The sequence below is a fragment of the Patiria miniata genome, unplaced genomic scaffold (genome assembly GCF_015706575.1).
Source record: "Patiria miniata isolate m_02_andy unplaced genomic scaffold, ASM1570657v1 HiC_scaffold_20, whole genome shotgun sequence".
Classification (NCBI taxonomy): domain Eukaryota; kingdom Metazoa; phylum Echinodermata; class Asteroidea; order Valvatida; family Asterinidae; genus Patiria; species Patiria miniata.
Genome location: NW_024037059.1, coordinates 15,054,761 through 15,072,785, shown reverse-complemented (window position 1 = coordinate 15,072,785; position 18,025 = coordinate 15,054,761). Strand labels below are relative to the sequence as shown.

General features: G+C 38.3%; 1 protein-coding gene across 2 annotated transcripts; it reads left to right on the top strand.

The window, feature by feature from the left end:
* Nucleotides 1-486: 486 nt before the first annotated feature.
* Nucleotides 487-17,547, top strand: LOC119727515 (sodium-dependent proline transporter-like). Of its 2 annotated transcripts, none has more exons than XM_038199411.1 (15): nucleotides 487-722; nucleotides 6,024-6,126; nucleotides 6,645-6,935; nucleotides 7,469-7,600; nucleotides 7,880-8,198; nucleotides 8,462-8,597; nucleotides 9,050-9,187; nucleotides 9,816-9,919; nucleotides 10,185-10,309; nucleotides 10,771-10,889; nucleotides 11,231-11,365; nucleotides 11,686-11,785; nucleotides 12,649-12,776; nucleotides 13,060-13,233; nucleotides 13,448-17,547. In XM_038199411.1, the coding sequence occupies exons 2-15, from the start codon at nucleotides 6,111-6,113 to the stop codon at nucleotides 13,958-13,960; spliced, it is 2,430 nt and encodes an 809-aa protein (XP_038055339.1). In that variant the 5' UTR covers nucleotides 487-722; nucleotides 6,024-6,110; the 3' UTR covers nucleotides 13,961-17,547. The 2 variants fall into 2 exon arrangements, with proteins under 2 accessions (XP_038055339.1, XP_038055340.1); XM_038199412.1 differs by lacking the exon at nucleotides 487-722 and adding an exon at nucleotides 744-768.
* The last annotated feature ends 478 nt before the right edge of the window (nucleotides 17,548-18,025 follow it).

The following is an 18,025-nucleotide window of genomic DNA, read 5'->3' as shown; positions in this document are numbered from 1 at the left end:
AGTCATTCGATACAGGCACAATTTTGACAAAAAAAATTCGAGCTGGGTACATGCTTCTCTTAGATTTTTTTTAAGAGCATGTGATTTTTTGTTATCTTGTCTGACTTGGAAAGAACCATCAGCAAGACTGCTGGTTATTTTCTCTGTGCTTTGTCGTGCTGGAAAAAAAAATAACAGCAACTTGGACTTTCAAAAGAACTTGGACTTTCAATTTTGAAACGATGGTGGCGTCCACAGGCTTACTATAATATATATATTCATCGGTTTTGATTGTTTTCTTCTATTTGCGAATATTCTTTGATTTGTATTTTCCAGACCTCCTATTTTGCATGCAATAGCAAGTGAAATTTAGTAGCTTTCAAGTTCATTTCAATCCCTGCTGCGAAGATTTTGATCGCAAGACTGATTCCCCGCGCTGCCCCCGCAGCCTGAAATTTTGTAGCCCGCGAGCGTTTTTGAAACCTGCACAAACAGTCAACAAAAGAGCGGAGCTGGCTGGCGGGGCCGCGTTACGAGTCGTCGCTATTGTGATTTTCTTCGCTTCAATGGAGAAATTTCCAAGGTCGGTTGTGGGGACCACTAGCTGTGACTGAATATACGTATACACAAACAGCTCGCTTGCACACTGCACTCCGTGATTATTATTATCAGCCGCAGCAGTAAATTGTGTGCAAAACAGCTATGACTGCGCTTGTACGCTGCGGTGTTACGCTGTCAGTAAGGTAAGATGCTTTTGTTCATGCTGTTGAAATAATAGAGCTTTCTTTGGTAAGTGCATGTGGTGAACATGAAGTCAGTTAGGTTAGAACTCATGATACGTTAACGCATGAAGGTAGAAATATTCTACCTCCATGGTTAACGATACCCATGTTCATGTTGCAATCGCTAGACATTCCTTTACGAGTATGCCAATTGCTAGTATCATTTCGTTATCCAATATCCATTTTGATCGGTGTTTTGGTATTGCATATGCAATATAATGCTTGTATTGGTAGTGCGGTATTATCCAGTTTATCTCGATATATCTGTAATGCGATAAATACATTCCAAACCTACATCTTCCATGCAAACATGTATGATGAAGTACATGTACCAAATGTAATGTACAAAGAATGTAGTTCATGCAGGCTAACACGTTTATATATTGTACCATTACCAATTTGAATTGAAATACACATCAATCTACTTTGACCTTTGACTTGCCAAAGTGAAAGTATAATAAGCTCAGTGTAGTCGCAAACGTGTAGAAAAACACCAAGCGAATTCACTATCCTGACGCCATCTTCAATAATATTTTCAAGGATTGTGCATAGTTAAAAAATACAACAAGTGTCGATAGAGGAACAACCAATGAAGTTGCATCTTATTACATTGCTTTCAACAATACAATGGGTTGGGTTGCACTATCAAATTACCTCTATTTCTTTGCATAATTAATATCGGCGTGTGGTACATTTTACCTGTTCATTCCACCTGTTCGTTCCATAGTGTGGAGGAGAATAGCAGAAAAAAGGTGTGCGCAAAAACTATACATGTACAAGAAATTACAACATGTAGGCCCTATACTGTCTGTGCTATGAGTATGAGCAAGGTTTGTGACGGTACACAGAACTGACTTCATCAGATGTATTGTTATAAATCATTTGAAGATATGTGTAATTGACACACGAAAATATGTGACTTTCAAAATTCTAGTATTCAGTATTGCATGATTACCTAAAGAGCCGTGCAAAACTGCTGACTTGCCCCTCAGTATAATTCGGCCAGTCTAGCCTTATATCCTTCCCGTTTAAATTATGGCTTAAGAAGTGTAAGCTTAAGGTAGCCTGATTATAACTTGCAGGTTCCCCGTGCTTTAAGTCTCGGTTTGCTCTATGCATGTTCATATTGGCTGCATGAACGATCTAAATATTTTGTTAGATGCTTTGTGATTTTTTGAAAGCTCATAGAGTGGAAAATGCATGATGTATACCCAATTTATTATGAAGTTCATTTAATAAAAGGAACTACCGTGGTACAGCAAGGCCTAATATTCCAGCTCTCTCGCTTTTGCGTCGCCGATCCATTAGGAAGATTAATTGCTTACTGTGTAAGTGCACTTGTTCAAACAAGATGCAAAAACAAATGTGGTATCGTCACTTGGTAACAATTTGTTTATATCTACCAAGCGATTGCATATACATGTACATGTAGCAGCTTGCAAGGTTGACTCCTGCATGACCGAAAACTTGGAATTCGGCCGTAAATACCAAGCAGGGATTTATGAGCAGACTGCTACTGGCCTCCTAGGCTGGTCTCTGCTCTGACAGATGCACCTCTCATCAACAATGTCACAGTCACAACCTCTGCAGCCCTCTTGGTCTATAACCCCGCCTCTATTTACATCAACACTGTGCTTGGGGGAGGCCCGTGGGCCAGGGTGTGGGAAGATCACGGTTGTAGTTTATCGTGTCCTTCAGACTTGAGACCAATGTGTGTTTTTCTAATCAAAGATTAATAGACCTTTCTTGCTCGACACCAAAATATTTGAGGCATGATTCTTGGAAGGTCGTCAGATAAAGGGATCGCCACTGAAAATGTATGATGCAAGAAAACACTCGTGCAAATGATTAAAAAACGTTCTTTCTAGAGTTTGTAAATACAACTCAGCTAGATATTTCTCTGCTTTGCTCTTTTGAAATATTTCCTGCATTTCCTCCTTTTTGTGTTACAAAAACCAGCTCAGTAAATTATTTCGGCAGGCCAGCATATATTAAAAAAAAAAAAAAAAAAAAAAAAAAACACACACAAAAAAAACACACAAAGAAACGTCCACATTCAGGCGTAGTTCTTTGTGGGGAATATTAAAATGATTTGCATTAAGAAGTTCGAGGACCCATTTTCATATTGCAGATCTTTTTAGAGGAAAATACCTTTTTAAGAAGATACGAGCATATGAATATCATGATTTTTGAGAATTGCATTTTTCCGTCTCTTGACATTACATTTTTTCATTAATGTTGAGATGTTTTAACAAGACTTGTGTGCTTATTTTATCGTATCATGCAAGTTATTTCAATGACTCAGTTGTCCTTTTCACGGAGCAACACATAACTTTGATCTAGATGATAAAAAAATGTGATCCTACCTTTTTTAGGGAGTGTCCCATACCCTACTGTGTTCCAGTACCTTTGACCCGACAAACTGGTGCAGTGCAGTGCAGTGCAGTAGCTATCCCTAATGTCAACAAGTGAAAACGACGATTACATCGCTGAACTTTTGTGACTCGCGTTGGAGGTGTTGAAGGAATCAGTGGTGCATTACAAACCTCTGTGGTAATCGAGAAACCACAAACCTTTATAGACTTTAAATTTAGCATAAGAATTTCTATTTTGCCGAGTTATATGGCATTCGTGTGGCGTCTCTTATAGGTGCGGTTCACCGTTTCAATGCCATGATAAGTATAATTTATGCAAACTTACCGTTTCAAGCCCCAGGCAAAATGTATTTTTTGTAGTTTGTGAATTTTAATTGACTCATACCGTGTGCACTCTTTATGTATACCTGACATTAACAGATGCTTTACGCTTGATGTGTTTTGCAGTGGAATACTAATACAGATGCCACAAGGCAATGTATTGCTTTTGAAGGTTTTATCGTCACAGCGTTGGAGCTGGCGTTGTAAAAACAAAATATGATTATTTTTTCGGTAACCTGATCCGTACATGTATGTCTATTTATGGAAGCAGATAATTAAATATTTCGTGAGTTGTCACTACAGTGCGTTAGTCATGTTACTACGCACGAACGTGTCACAGTATTAAAACAAAAGTGAGTACCTTTAATTACTACTTCCGCCAAGGAGTTTATGTTTTCATAGGATTTGGTTAGTTTGTTTGTTTGTTGATTGGTTGGTTGGTTGGTTTGTCTGTTAACAAGATAACTCAAAAAGTTAGGGACGGATTTGCATGAACATTTTTTTAGGGGTGGTCCTTGGTACAAGTACAAAACGATTAGATTTTTGAAGTGGAGCCGGATCTGGGTCTGGATCCAGGATTTTTTTAAAGGATTCTTCACCATTTATGCGAGTAATTCTTTTGGGTGTACTGACAATATGGCGGGGAATTGTTTAGCCTTGGCGGAGGTTTGCTCTCTCTCTGTGTGCTTTCTAGTTTTCCATGGATATATTCTATATTTTTGTGCCTGTTGAAGAACTTGAGCAGCTTCTAATGTTATGTGAACTAGAAAAGCATTTTGCTTGCAACCCATGCATGTACAGCTTTTCATACATATAAGGAGCCAGTGCAGTTTCCACGTATAACAATCAGACGTGACTCGTGCAGTGGTTTACCAGTCTCCCAACCACATGATGATCCTTGTAATCCGTTTGACCTGAGTGACCTATGGTGTATCCTTTATCCGTGGGAAAGGTTTGTGGTGCCTGGGTGCAGACACGTTCACATGCACCAATGTTGTTCAGAGCTTGAACATAACACCAATAGCTCCATGTTAAAACAGACTGATTGAATTACATGACCATGTTCATCTTGTGTGTACGTTTATTTGTTTATCATGACCTGGTGTCGGCGCTGCCTTGATTAAAAACCTTGAGACCACGTCGGGGAATTTTGACTAATGAAGAAGAGGGCGTAATGAAATCACAGAGGCGGAAGTAATAAATGTGCATTAAAGGCAGTGTGCCATAGTGTCTGCAATTTGTTTTTCCCTAAAAGAAGAGGTGTATTTCTTCACGGGAAGCATTACAAAGGTGTATAAATTCTAGTCTTTAAGTTAACGATGCTTTTTCGTGCATTTGATTATTTAAAATTTGTGAGCACTATATCCGCGTGACATCACGTGAGTAGTGAGCCGTGAACACTATCATTTTCTTCTTGTTTTTTTTGTGTCAATCATACTTAATTTGCTCGCCTGTAAGACCATTATGACATACCTCGTTTAAATCAAAAGAAAAAAACATCTTGCATTTAGAGTGGCAACATCCAAACTAACAAAAAATGAAAGCAAAGTTGGCTATTAAATCGGTTCTTGAAGGTATGTCGGCCGTACATTGATTTGATCGATTTATATTAAACTTTTCCTCGACGCATGTCGCGATGTTAAACATGATTTATTAGTGGGCCATAAACCCCTAAAGATAACTGGTATTCTGGAGGAGGCCTTTCTTCCACCACATGTTTAGTGAGCATTCCTGAGCTGTCTTTTAACATCAAGATAGCAGGACAGTTTAACAGGCATAGCCCATAGCTGACCCTGACTCTGCGGCTTGTAATGGCTTCATGCAGTGCCTAGCACCAGGTGCTCAGATCTCATCAAATAAATAATTCTCCCATATAGCCAATAATATGCAACCGCTCGTTTTGCACCTAAGGTGTTCCGGTAGCCCATTTCGTTTGGAGCTGTACATTATTTGATCGTATAATCAAAGGAAAATATTTTTGGTGACATCTTATCTTTTAAGTTCTATTGGATCAAAAATCTCCTACATTATTCTCTGAAAACTTTTATAAGGTAGTTGTTACAATCAGTTTTTGGCCAGGTTGATATTTATTGGCATGCTTTACATTGTTGAGGTTCAGATATTAAATTACTTGTATCGATTTTAAAAATTAAAATCTAACAAATTCAGAAGTTGAGATTGTGATCTAGGCAAGATTCCTTTTTTCTAATTGAAGGACTGAGGTCAGTAAGTCATATGTAAATGTGGGTATTCTGAGGTGTCTGCGGTTGTGCAGTAAGGAATTATATCCCGGATTGGGATTTCAAAGAACTGCATGACCTATTTTGGCAGAGCTTCCATAGGAGTGAAATGTGTCTCCATCTCTCCAAGTTTCAACTGCAAAGTCAAGCTCCACTATAGCAGATGCCTGGGGTACGATCTTCAAGAAGTTGACTTGAAACCCCACGATACAACAATGTATCTTACCAAAGAACCACTACGCAGCACATTGTAGAGTCGACCGGAAAGTTCTCACTCTCAGCACCATAACCCTTGCTGATCTTCATACTGTTTAATTTATTTTCAGCTTTAATATTGCCGTGTCTGATTGAGGTGAATTAAAGCGAATGAACGTCTGTTTCTCTTCACGGAAATCACGCATCATCAAAACAAGATGAATGGAACACAAGGTATGCAGCAGGGTTGTTGTGGACATTGACAATACTTGGTTGCAGAAAAAAATAGTTCCGTTCCAGAACGGGGACTTTTGTGTGTTGTTAACAAAATTGTCTCCTATACAGTATAATTACAATACATTTATTGCCCACGGCAAGGGCTCCAATAAACAAACAAAAAAGGTAAGATCCAAGCGAGTGAAAATTATCACGAATTGAAGTAACCAGACGTAAGAGCCCAGAATATTGTGATGTTTTGTGTGGTTGCTGACCTTCTTTCTATACCGTGCATAAAAGAAAAGTAGGAAAGGTATCGTGAAAAGAAATATTCAAAGACACGTCCGGCATTAGTTAGAGACTCGGGCACTGATAAACACCATCTTGTAGGCAGAAAGAAAGGGTTTTCGATGTAGTTTTGGCCTTTACAATTTAACAAAAATATTTTCCTGGAAAATATGCAACCATTTTAAAGTTTTACACCATGAAATCAGTTAGATTTATTACTTTAATTCACCTTTTATATTTTTGTGAAGTTGAAAATAATAAAAGCAATGTTGTGGACGGCAGCCGCTTCGTCTTCGAGGAGCCCGGCCTGGACACCCGGCGGGCCGATGAAGCCACCCAACCCATGCTGCAGAGCCAGCCCTCCCCCGACGCCTTCATGCCCCGCCCCACTCGACCCTTCCCCATCTCCAGCCGAGATGAGAACCCCAAGCGGGGCAACTGGTGGAACAAGATTGAATTCATCTTTGCCTGCATCGCCCTCTGTTGCAGCGGAACTACTTTCTACTCGCTTCCGTTCAGAGTCCTTAGCAACGGTGGAGGTAGGCGTCAAGAAATATACATATTTTAACGAAATGAAGGACTTGTCAAAAATATCTTTACGTATTACGCTGTAACACAAAGTGTTTAAGAATGTAGGGATATGACTTTATTTCTGCATTCAATAGGGGACATTGAACAATAGAGGACAATAGGGTCCTCAATTTCCGAAGGTCCACAATTGATGATCGTGTACAAAACATATGGGATGTCTTCCTAAAAAGTTAGTATAAAATAGGGACAATAAGGGGTCCACGATTGTAGGTAAATACACACACATGTGTGGGTGTGTCTTAAAACAGAAACATTTTGGAAAAGGGTAGCTATCTGATATTTACATTTATCCAAAACGATCTCCAAAGAGATTTATGTCTTGCGTTAGCAAAATGTGTTTTTATGAATGCAACGATTTTTCTAAATTTGATTTTGCAGAAACTAAAGTGTGTTCTTGAATTGTACATGGTGTAAAGTTTGCCACATACATGTACATGATGGATTAGTTGAATTTCTTCTATCGTTTTTTTTTTATTTGCAGGTATCTTTCTGATTATGTTTGTTCTCGCAATGATCTTCTTTGCGTTCCCTTACATTGTTCTGGAAATGGCATTGGGGCAGTTTTCCAGCTCGGGAATCATTTCTGTGTGGAACCTCTCGCCGCTATTTAAAGGTTGGTATTTCATGGAAAAAACTCTTTATACAACTTGGATAACTGTGTGTGTATTATAAACAAGCGGAGGAACTGGTGCACAAAAAAAATGAAAGTCATGTAAAAAAAATCGGATTTCTTTTAAATTATATATATTACTGAACATTCATGTCATAGTTTCTATTAGGTTTCGATCATCGTACATCGATGTGAAATGCATTCTTTGTGTTAAACTTTTGTGACTTATCGTTATGATGGTAAACTTTTGTCCTTGTTAATGTTATTATGATCAACATTCAGGATTTGGTGTCATAGCCGCTCTGTCCCTCGCATTGCTGAACGTCACGATCAACGTCTTCTCCTCCTACCATCTCCTGTACGCCTTTGTCACCATCAAACACTCTGTCCATGCCACGCCCCTGCCTTGGCTCGTCTGCTCTCATTGGTGGAACACCGCTAACTGTTACGACATGATGTCTCCAGTGGTGCCAGTGACAACGATGAATAGGTCTATGCCAAGCATTGACACAGGGATTTCGAGCAGCGCCTGGCAAAACTCGCAATATTTGCAAGCTGACATCTACAGGAATCCATTCTCGCCTGCAAAGGAATACTTCAGGTACATTGTTGGATTGCTTTTTTATCCCCAGGAATTGTTTACTACTTTCTGAGCTTTTGCTTGTTTTTGCCTTAACTGCAAATGTTTCCGACATGACATTATCGCAAAAGGAAGGTCAATTTTGGATGGTGATGTTTACTTGAATAGTCTTGTTCTTATTCTAACCTCTCTTTGGTGCTCCAGTAATGAAGAGCGGCAGCCTCATAGAACTAGTCACATTATAAATTATTGTGATTAGCTGGTTATTTGTCTTTTTTCAATAGCTATGAAGTGTACAACACCAATGATGGTGATTTGACGAGTATTGGCCCTCTCAGGCCCAGTCTGGTCTTCGCCCTGCTAGCTACCTGGGGCTTCATCTTGGCACTGACCTGCATGGGAGCCAAATGGACAGGCAAAGTGAGTTCTGAAGTTCTTTTCTAAAAAAAAAAAACGTGTACAGATTATAATCAGAATTAGTTTTTTTTTACCTCAGATGTGTATATGCCTATGGTTACGTATAATTATTATTGCCACCTATGATGCATATAGGAACTGCTGCATTGTTAAACCAAAATTCATGAGTGTTCGGACTGTAAGGAAATCTTTAAAACTTCTTGAAACTCGTATCATGGAATTAATGGATTGTTTCCCTCATAAAAATTATATAGACATAAAGTGTTGAAAGCTCACCTAATTTTACACGAAAGCGAGTGTCAACCTAAATTTAACTGTTCAACCCCAATCTTGTTTTGTGAAGGCATCCGAAAAATCCACGGCTCTTATTGTTACTTATTCCCCATTGCTTTGAAGTAGTTGTGAATTATACAAGTTTGAATCTAACTCTGTGTTTTCTTTTTGGTTTTCTCCAGGTGGCGTACTTTATCGTGCCAGCCTCCGTAATTCTTCTCTTTGTTCTGCTCATACGCGGAGCCACTCTGCCTGGCGCCCTTGACGGTCTCATCTATTTCTTGCATATCAGTGATGTGCACTCCTTTACGAGTGTCGAGGCATGAGTCATTCACGATTTTTTTAGTTTATTCATCATAGTTTGAATTGGGATCAGCAAAGGGATCTTGATGCAGTATGAGTTGTTTAAGTTACGATTAAAGCTTCATGTGTAGCCATTGATACCGCCACATCATTTTTATTAGAAAACTTGCTGCATGCTCAGTGGAACGAACCTATTTTGCCGTTTCAAAGTATTGAACAGTTATTAGAATAACACATGTACATGTACTTTACCGCACAATCCTTTTGTCTTGTGAGATACTAGCATTCTTGATTTTGGTAAAGTTTGTGTATGCCTGTACAATATTTCAGAGTGCCAAAAATGGAGACTTTGTACTTGACACCATTTTCAAAAACTTAAATTAAAAGAAAAATTCCTGTTTAGCATTTTAAGCATGCGTTTGAGACATAGGTCGTCAGTAATGGGTGCAAGTGAAACTTTTATCCAAATAACTGGGTAGATTTATTTACTGGAAAATCAACGGCGGAATGTGAATCTAGTCCAAAATTGAAAGATCTGCGTGTTTTTTGTGTGTGTTTCGTCTTCTTCTTTTTCGGGTGGAAAGGTGTCCAATGTATGGCGAAGATATCTTGCAAACTTTAAACACTTGAATATTTGGTTTTCAGTTATGGCAGTCCGCGTTTGTCGAAGCTTTCAACGTTAGCTCAATGGGATTGGGCGTGTTCATAGCGCTGTCAAGCTACAACAAATTCCACAACAACTTATGCCTGTAAGTTTTCTGCAGTTTTTCCTTTGTTTTTCTTTATTTAGTTGTATTTGTATTGCAAGTACAAGTATTTTCATAATTAAAGCCTACTGTTTTGCGATTCAAAACTCCCTTTCTTGAAACTTCATGATTATGTAAATTGAATGTCAAACCTTGTAATTTTGACAATTGCACATCAAGTTTCAGTAAATTTGTTAACACAACTGATTGCTATAAAAAAATTGCAAGGCCAATTAATTTTGGATCCTGATTTTATTTTGACCACTAGGGATGCCTTCTTCGTTGTAACTGCCGCTGTGGTTATCAAGATCATGGTACTCCTGATTGTTGCAACTTTTGCTGGGTTCTATATCCGTCATGCTGGCATATCCGCAGGGGACATCCTATATGAAGGTAAGATACCTGTATTCGGATTAGGCATGAATTTCTACTTCCATCTTCAATCTCTTTTTCTTGACATGAAAAGCATTGTTCGAAATACTTAAAATGCTGATGATGGTGTTAAATAAAGTGTTTACATGAAAATGCAAGAGCAGCAGTGACCATGTTTACAAAACAGTTGTAATCACGTGACGCTGATTACACGACAGGTATGACATCACAGTGACATTTGTGACAACATGTATGATGATACTTTCTAACTGTGTACATGTATTCCTTTCCGTATCAACCATAACCGCTCAGAACAATGTTATATCTTGGTACAATCGTATATACCCTTTCCATAAAGCACGGTTCTTAGCCTTTGCCAAGTATAGATACAATATATCAAGAACACTTTTGGACAGTGCGTAAACCATATCAATATGTACATGTATAATAATACATTGTGATTGGTTGTCTGTTATCTAAAGGATCAGGCGCACCCATGACGCTTACCATTCTTCCCAGCATCATGGGTTCCTTGCCCGTGACCAATGCTTGGACTTGCGTCTTCTTCATCACCATGTTTCTTCTCTTCACAAGCGCCTCTGTAAGTAGTCTAAATACCAGAAGGAAAACCATTGTGCAATGTGTAAGAAAACCTTTGAAAAATGTCTTTCACACAACAAATCTAAGGTAAAAGCTGTCATTCCAATCTCTTTAAGATAATTATAGCACAAGAAGAGCATGTTTTTATTACATTATGATCAAGGATGATTTAGATTAAATGAACAGTATTTCTGTCAGATCATAATACGTTGAGAATATGATTACTACATGTTGTTGGAAATTATATTGTCGCATAGCTAAATCTTAAAAGCTAGATGTGATAAATAAATATACTTGATGATGTTCAAGAGAATACATTTATCAGTTTCTTTCTTCTGCCAGATCTTCATGGTTCAAGCTTTGTTGACCACACTGCTTGACCTATTCCATTTGCCGCATTCGGTCATCTTTCTGCTACCAACCAGTGGTATCATCTGCGTTCTGAGTTTCTTGGTATCGTTACCCATGGTGACAGAGGTGAGAGTAATTACATTAGCCTGGTATCTCAGAGTTCTCCAGAACCGTGTGATGATAAAGTTATAGTTCACTTGGGCTGGACTCGAACCCTTAAACTGTTTATTGTAATAATTGTCTGCAACTCATGACCAATCCGAATCATTTGAGAGTGGCAGCCATCTTGGAAAACATTTCCTTATAGTTGATTCCCCAAGTATGCATGAGCAAAATGTTTAATCATACCCGTCCTATTACAAGAAAAGAACTGTAATCCACGATGGTCTTTCAGGTCTATAGGTATGTTTTACTATAAAACCTAATTCTATGATAATATTTTATAGGGTGGATTCGGCGTCCTTACAGCTGTTCACACGCACACAGCACTTTGGGGTGCGTTTGTTGTCGCTATCATTCTACCACTCGCCTCAGTGTGGGTTTATGGTAAGGAAAACTAAGATATATATTTTAAAATGTTGCTTTTGGTAGAACTTTGTATAAAGAAGATAAATATAAATCATAGCAGATTTCCTCCCTTCGGTGCAGTCACTTCAATTTTTTAACTTTTCTTTTTGTCACCTTGTATTGACTGATCAGATTGTATATATTAAAGTGTCCATGAAATGAATTTTTCTTATGAACACATTTTGTTCAATTTCCCACTCCTCTTAAAATGTATGAAAACTATTTGGTATCCCGTTTTGGTTAATTTTATTCAAAAGTGCATAGTCTGTTGTCCATGCATTTCCGGACAACTGAGGGCGCTGTTGCTTTGATGTCATATCAGGATGGCGCTGTTCAATTTAGATGTTTTTCTGTTCAAATGTGAACCCAAAGTCTGCTCATTGAAAACATTTGTGAGAAAAGTTTGCTCTTTGGCTCACTGCCATGTACTGACACAACGAATCACCCCAAAAAAGAGCAAAATATCAAAAATTCCTGTAACTTTTTTGTGCTGAAATAGCTGTAACATAGTGGTATTTGCCTGAAATGACGATCACACTTTTGCTCATCGATATGGAATTTTCATTAGCATAAAAACCAAAAATGCACCAAAATATCCTTGAAAATGGCAAAACGAAAATTGAAAATAAGTTTGAATGAGTGCATTTTCAAGATTGCATTAAACAAAAATACATTGCATGGGCCTTTTATATCAAGGTGTTCCTGATCACATGATAGTGTTTGATTATTCCATGATGGTTTATTATTAACCAAACGTCAGATTTACTGTTCCATAGACTAGCTTTGAAGAGAAAATCATGGAAAATGACTGCATATTACCAGTATTTTTTTGTTAACTCCAGGTACAATCCCGAAATGGAATATCATGCGTCTGCCTCGAGAGATTCAGAAGATGGTGGGGTTCTTCCCGCTTCCCTTCCAGATCGTTTTTCTGCTGTTCTGGGCTGCCATTATTCCACTTGCGACTGCGGTATGGAGCTCCTAAATTTTACCCCCAAAATATTTTTTTTTAAAACACACGTTTACTTTTCTTGTTTTAAGAGAATAGTGGCTGAATACCAATTACATCGTTATTTTTTGTAAATGTGATGAATAAAGTTATGTCAGTATAATCTTGCGTGTCATGTTTGTTAAAAACATTGGTTATTTTATGTTCCGTGTAGACTCTTATAGCTTGTACATTGTACCTGTTTCCTTCAACTGAATATCCACACTCGTTTTCTAAACTTGAAAGTTTTCTATCCATTATGCAGTTGTGCTTCTTCAAGATGTTGTCTGACATTCCGTATAGCCTAGGCTTCACCAGGCCGTATTGGATGGAGTATATCTTGCTAGCGCTTGGTCTTCTCCCTCTACTGTTGATACCCATACTCGTTGGGATATGTCAACTGTTGAAGAAGAGAAGAGGCTATATGTATTTCACACAGGTATATGCACTGACAAACTGATTGGACCACTGATTGGACCATTTATTAATAAAAAAATATAGCGGCCGAAAGAAGTTAAGTTGTTAAATACATGCACGTAGACTTAATGATGGTATTAAAGCCCATTTTGATTTGTAATTGTGGAAGTTTGGAATAATGTTGTGGTCTTTGAGTGTTTTACAATTCCGTTTGATTAACCATTTTTTCCCTTCAGTTGTTTTGGAAGGCAGCGAGGCCTTCGGATGACTGGGGTCCTCCGATAGAACACCACCGTCAGCAGGTCGGCTACGCACAAACCATCCCCAGTGGTAATCGACATCAGCTCAACAGCTCTGAGATCCACTTCAACCCTGCCACTAACACGCCTGCCGTCACCGTTCATGACCCCACCGCTGCCTATCCACCACCACAAAGGCAGTTCGGCCCACCTCCCCCGGCCTACAACGACTATCCGCCCGGACAAACTAGTCCGGGGTCCGCTAAGAACCTCTCGCCGGCGCCGAGTTCTGTTGGCTCCGGGATGCCGATCATCTACCCTTCAGCCTTTGCCGGGGCCGGTCAGTCTGTCTCCCCTGCCACTGTCTCAGCTACAGACACGCTGGACTCTAACCGTCGTTATCCAGCAGCCACTGTTGATTACACGACTGGCGCTGAGACTGATGTGGCCCTATCTGAACCCGAAGACTCGCTGTTCGTCAATGTTTCCTCTCATGAGACCACCCTCTGAGGCATCCATCTCAAAGAAAGCTCAAGAAGAGAAATCCATATCACTTCATATTTAAAATTTTTACCCTTGCCTCAAGATCTTTTAAAGCAAAAAATAAGATTAACATCCAGGCTTTTGACGAACGTCGTCAAAAACAAATATCCATTTGATCAGGGAGATGAGCCAAGGACTTTCAAAATTAAAATAGGAAACCTTGAGACCGAAACCTTTCGTTCCATTGGCCAGCAGAGGCTTTCCATCTATGTGAGATCAGTGGGTATATCTTGTTCTTCTCTATTGATATCAAAAGAGGAGCTATTCTGAACTTTCACAAAAAAATAATCTCTCGGTTATGATGTATAGGAACCTTCAATCATCGATTTTGAAAGAAGATGAAAGGAAGATCGGAATTAAGCAGGAAAACTCTAACAAGAGATCCATACCACATGATTTCACCATGATTGGATTCAAATTGAGGTCACACAATGGTTGAGGTCGAGGAAGGTTTTTGTACATCATTCCCACCCAAAAGAGAACACTTCTCACTTTTTAGTTTTATATGAATAACTTACCTTTACATATATACTTACGTATACGAAGATGAAGAGCCACAAACTATTCTCAAATCTCCATACTGCTTTCTTCAGAGACACCCGTACTTGCCGCGGTTTGTAAATAGCCTTCTTTTTGATAATGTAAAATGTAAATACTTTTTAAAGCAATTTAATTTTTGTATTATATCACGGTTTTTAGAGGTTTTATTAAGGCACGGGGAATGTTTTTAGTTTGATTTTGTTTGGGAGTATATTGAGTGGACAATTAATTTGTTGCTGTAACGTACATAATACGTCGCTTTAAATGAGCACAGCATAATGTAAAAGAGTATGCTCGAAATTGATGTATAATGATTTCTTAGAAGCAAGTTTAAATACAAAAGGAAAACAAATTTGATTTCTGGATAATGCTCGTCTCATGAGAACGAAAAGATGATAATTGAAACGGACAAAAAATAAAGGTAAACACAATCACCGTCACCACGAACGCACGAAGTGACACTAACATCGAAAGATCGCTATTTTGCGATTTCGAATTTGTTCATATTTGGTGATTAATTCACAATCTACGGTTCACCTTAAGAAGTTAACATTAATTTTTGTAACTAAATGGGTCCAAACCAGAAAATGAGTTTTCACGAAGTGTACTATATATGCCTGCAATATGCATCAGAAACGAGTTTTGCGTTTTCACGAAGTAAACACAAACTGAATGTCATGTGATGCGCGACTTACTTCTGGCGTTTTCACGAAGTAACGAAGCCCATAGCTAATGTACATTGGTTTAATAGCGTCACTTCGTGAAAACTCGAACGCAGCGTTATCTGATTTTTGAGTTTTCACGAAGTGTACTTGTGATTAATTAGTTTGATAACTCATTAATATGTTGTACAATAACAATCATACATTAACGTGTCATTCAAGATCCCAGCTTTCAGAAAATGCAACAAAATATGAATATTTTTTTAGGCTAAAACGATATTCAGATCACCGTTTCGAAACATCGTCAACTTAATCAATCGCTTGTATCTCGAAACTACAGATTGTCCACTTTACTGGGGCTAAGGTCACTTCCTAGTGACGGTGATAATGATGTATGTTTTCAGACATCCGGATGAAAATATCAAATGAATCTTATTCTGGAACTTACGTTTTGCAACTTGCGACTTTGCGTCTGAATCGGACTTCGTAAGGCAACTGTTGAGCCGGTGTCACGGTCTCACTTCTCCGGCGTGCTAGCTTCTCCAGATGGATTCGGCGGACAGTTGAGCACGTTATGATTGTGTCCGCTGTGCTTACTTTTCCTCGGGCTGTATTACCAAGCCTATTAATAACACAGTGAGGGACATCCAAGAATGTGTTATGTAACACTTCCCCCATGGTCTTGCAAGCATTCTGATTTGTGTTCCCAGCTTACGGCATGTGTGTGTGTTCATGGAGGAATAATTAAGAACGAACTCCTTGGTCCGTGTTCCTTTCTCGTTCGTGTTCCATTTTGTCTTTATTTTTGCAACCATGCGGCTTAAAATTAATGTGCATTTCAAGTCTTTTTTGGTTATTGGGAGTTGCGCGCGCCACGAAAATAATGGATTCGACTGGTACCCTGTAACTATGCATACAAATATCCTATGATATTACGTGCACCAGTACAACCCCGAAGAACTCAGCACACAAATAAAGTTGACAAAAAAAATGTACACCACTGCGCAATTTTGTGTATGCGTGTTGAAGCGAAATTTCCCTTTCCGGAGAAGCTAGCACGCCGGAGAAGTGAGACCGTGGCACCGGCGGGCTTGTAATATTGGGCTTGTAATATTGGACTTGTTATGCGCATGCTTAACTCATATTAACTAAAAAAAAAAAATACTGACATTTAGTACAAATTAATGTATGACAGTGTGATATTTTTTTCGTACAGTTTTATTGTCAAAATATTCATTGAGCTGTACCTGAATGATAAAATTTACGTCTAGTGAGTATACATGTACATCCTAGGTATTGATGCTGAATCAAAATCGTTTTGTAGGCCTAATGCACTTTTTTTTAAACATAAGTATTATTGTCACATATATGATAACTTAGAAGTGAATAGAGAAATTATTCGTCTAATTGAATTCGTTTACATGCATGTTGTTTAAATCAATTTCAAATGGAAATGTCTGATGATTTACATGCTTTCATTTGGACTGCCGGCAGTTATTTTTGGTGATCAAAATCATCACTCAATCGTGTTTTATTTTTTTACAAAGCTTCATTTGCATTCAATTCGTTTAATAGCATGTAGTTTTCAGTCGAGTTTCAAAACTCTTGAAACGAATTACCGTATTTATTGTAACCTTGCACAGCGTCATTAGGTTGATTACATGTATAAGTTAAAGAACTGTGTTTTAAACTGTTTTACCCTAAGTTTGTAGATGCACAGTTTTAAGTTGTAGACAGCATTGCAATACTGCGTCAACATCATCCGGAAAGTTTAGATGAAGGAAATTGCTTTACTTGCCAAGGAGACTTAAATAATTTTGGTGACTGCAGTAGGAGTTTTGTTTCCCTTCTTGAAACATCTCCGGGGTTCATTCTTTAATTATAACGTTACTCTCGTGGGATATTTTCCTTTTCTGATGTGTTGTCGGAACTTTCAAATTCAACAGTTTAATTTTTTGTTAAAGTTCATCGTTCCAGTTTTAAAATAATTGTCAAAGTATTTTCAGCGATCTTTCAACTGTAACATATTTTAATTTGCTGTATTTTTTTTTACATCCACTGTCCGGGTTTGAAAATAATAATTTGTACTGTTTGATTTTAATTTCGGAAGCGGTATTAATTATGAAGATAGATTAGATCGCACCAGATGTTTAATCCAAGTCGCTTATGCGTAGATCAGCAAAGGCCGGTAATGCCAATTTATATCAAAAGAGGATTAAAACAGCGTACAATGTTACAATAGATTTAGTACATGATGCCACACAGATCAAGGAACGCTCTTGCTGTATTCATTTTTGAAGTTCTCGTTTTACCTTTACAAGTATTAAAAAACCAATGAAACAGATATTGAGATATTTGGTAAATACAATGTACATTTATATTTGTTTGTTCTCGCGATGAGTGAAGTGAACAACACTTTCCATTTTGATGATCTTAGCATTGCTATTGAGACATTTATTTTCTTCTGAGTAAATAAATATATCTGTCTGACAGCCATAAAACGCCGCTAATTAGTACCGGTAGGCCTCCCAATCTGCATCATGAAGAGCGCCCTCGTGTGTAAAATATTTTTCACTATCCGCCCCCCCCCCCCAAAAAAGAGAAAATCCCATGCATGTAAGGGTTCGTTGTGATCAATTTCAAATATTATTTTTTTTTTTTTATATTTTGAAAAATGAAAAGGTTAGTCTACATTTTCCAAATTATCTCGTCCCTGCATTCCCTATTTGCACATCGTGGCCCAGCGCAGCAGTCTAATTTCCATTCCGAACGGTTTTACAGCCTAGCCATCATAATTCTCCGCCGCCAAATATCAATTATATCCCAACCA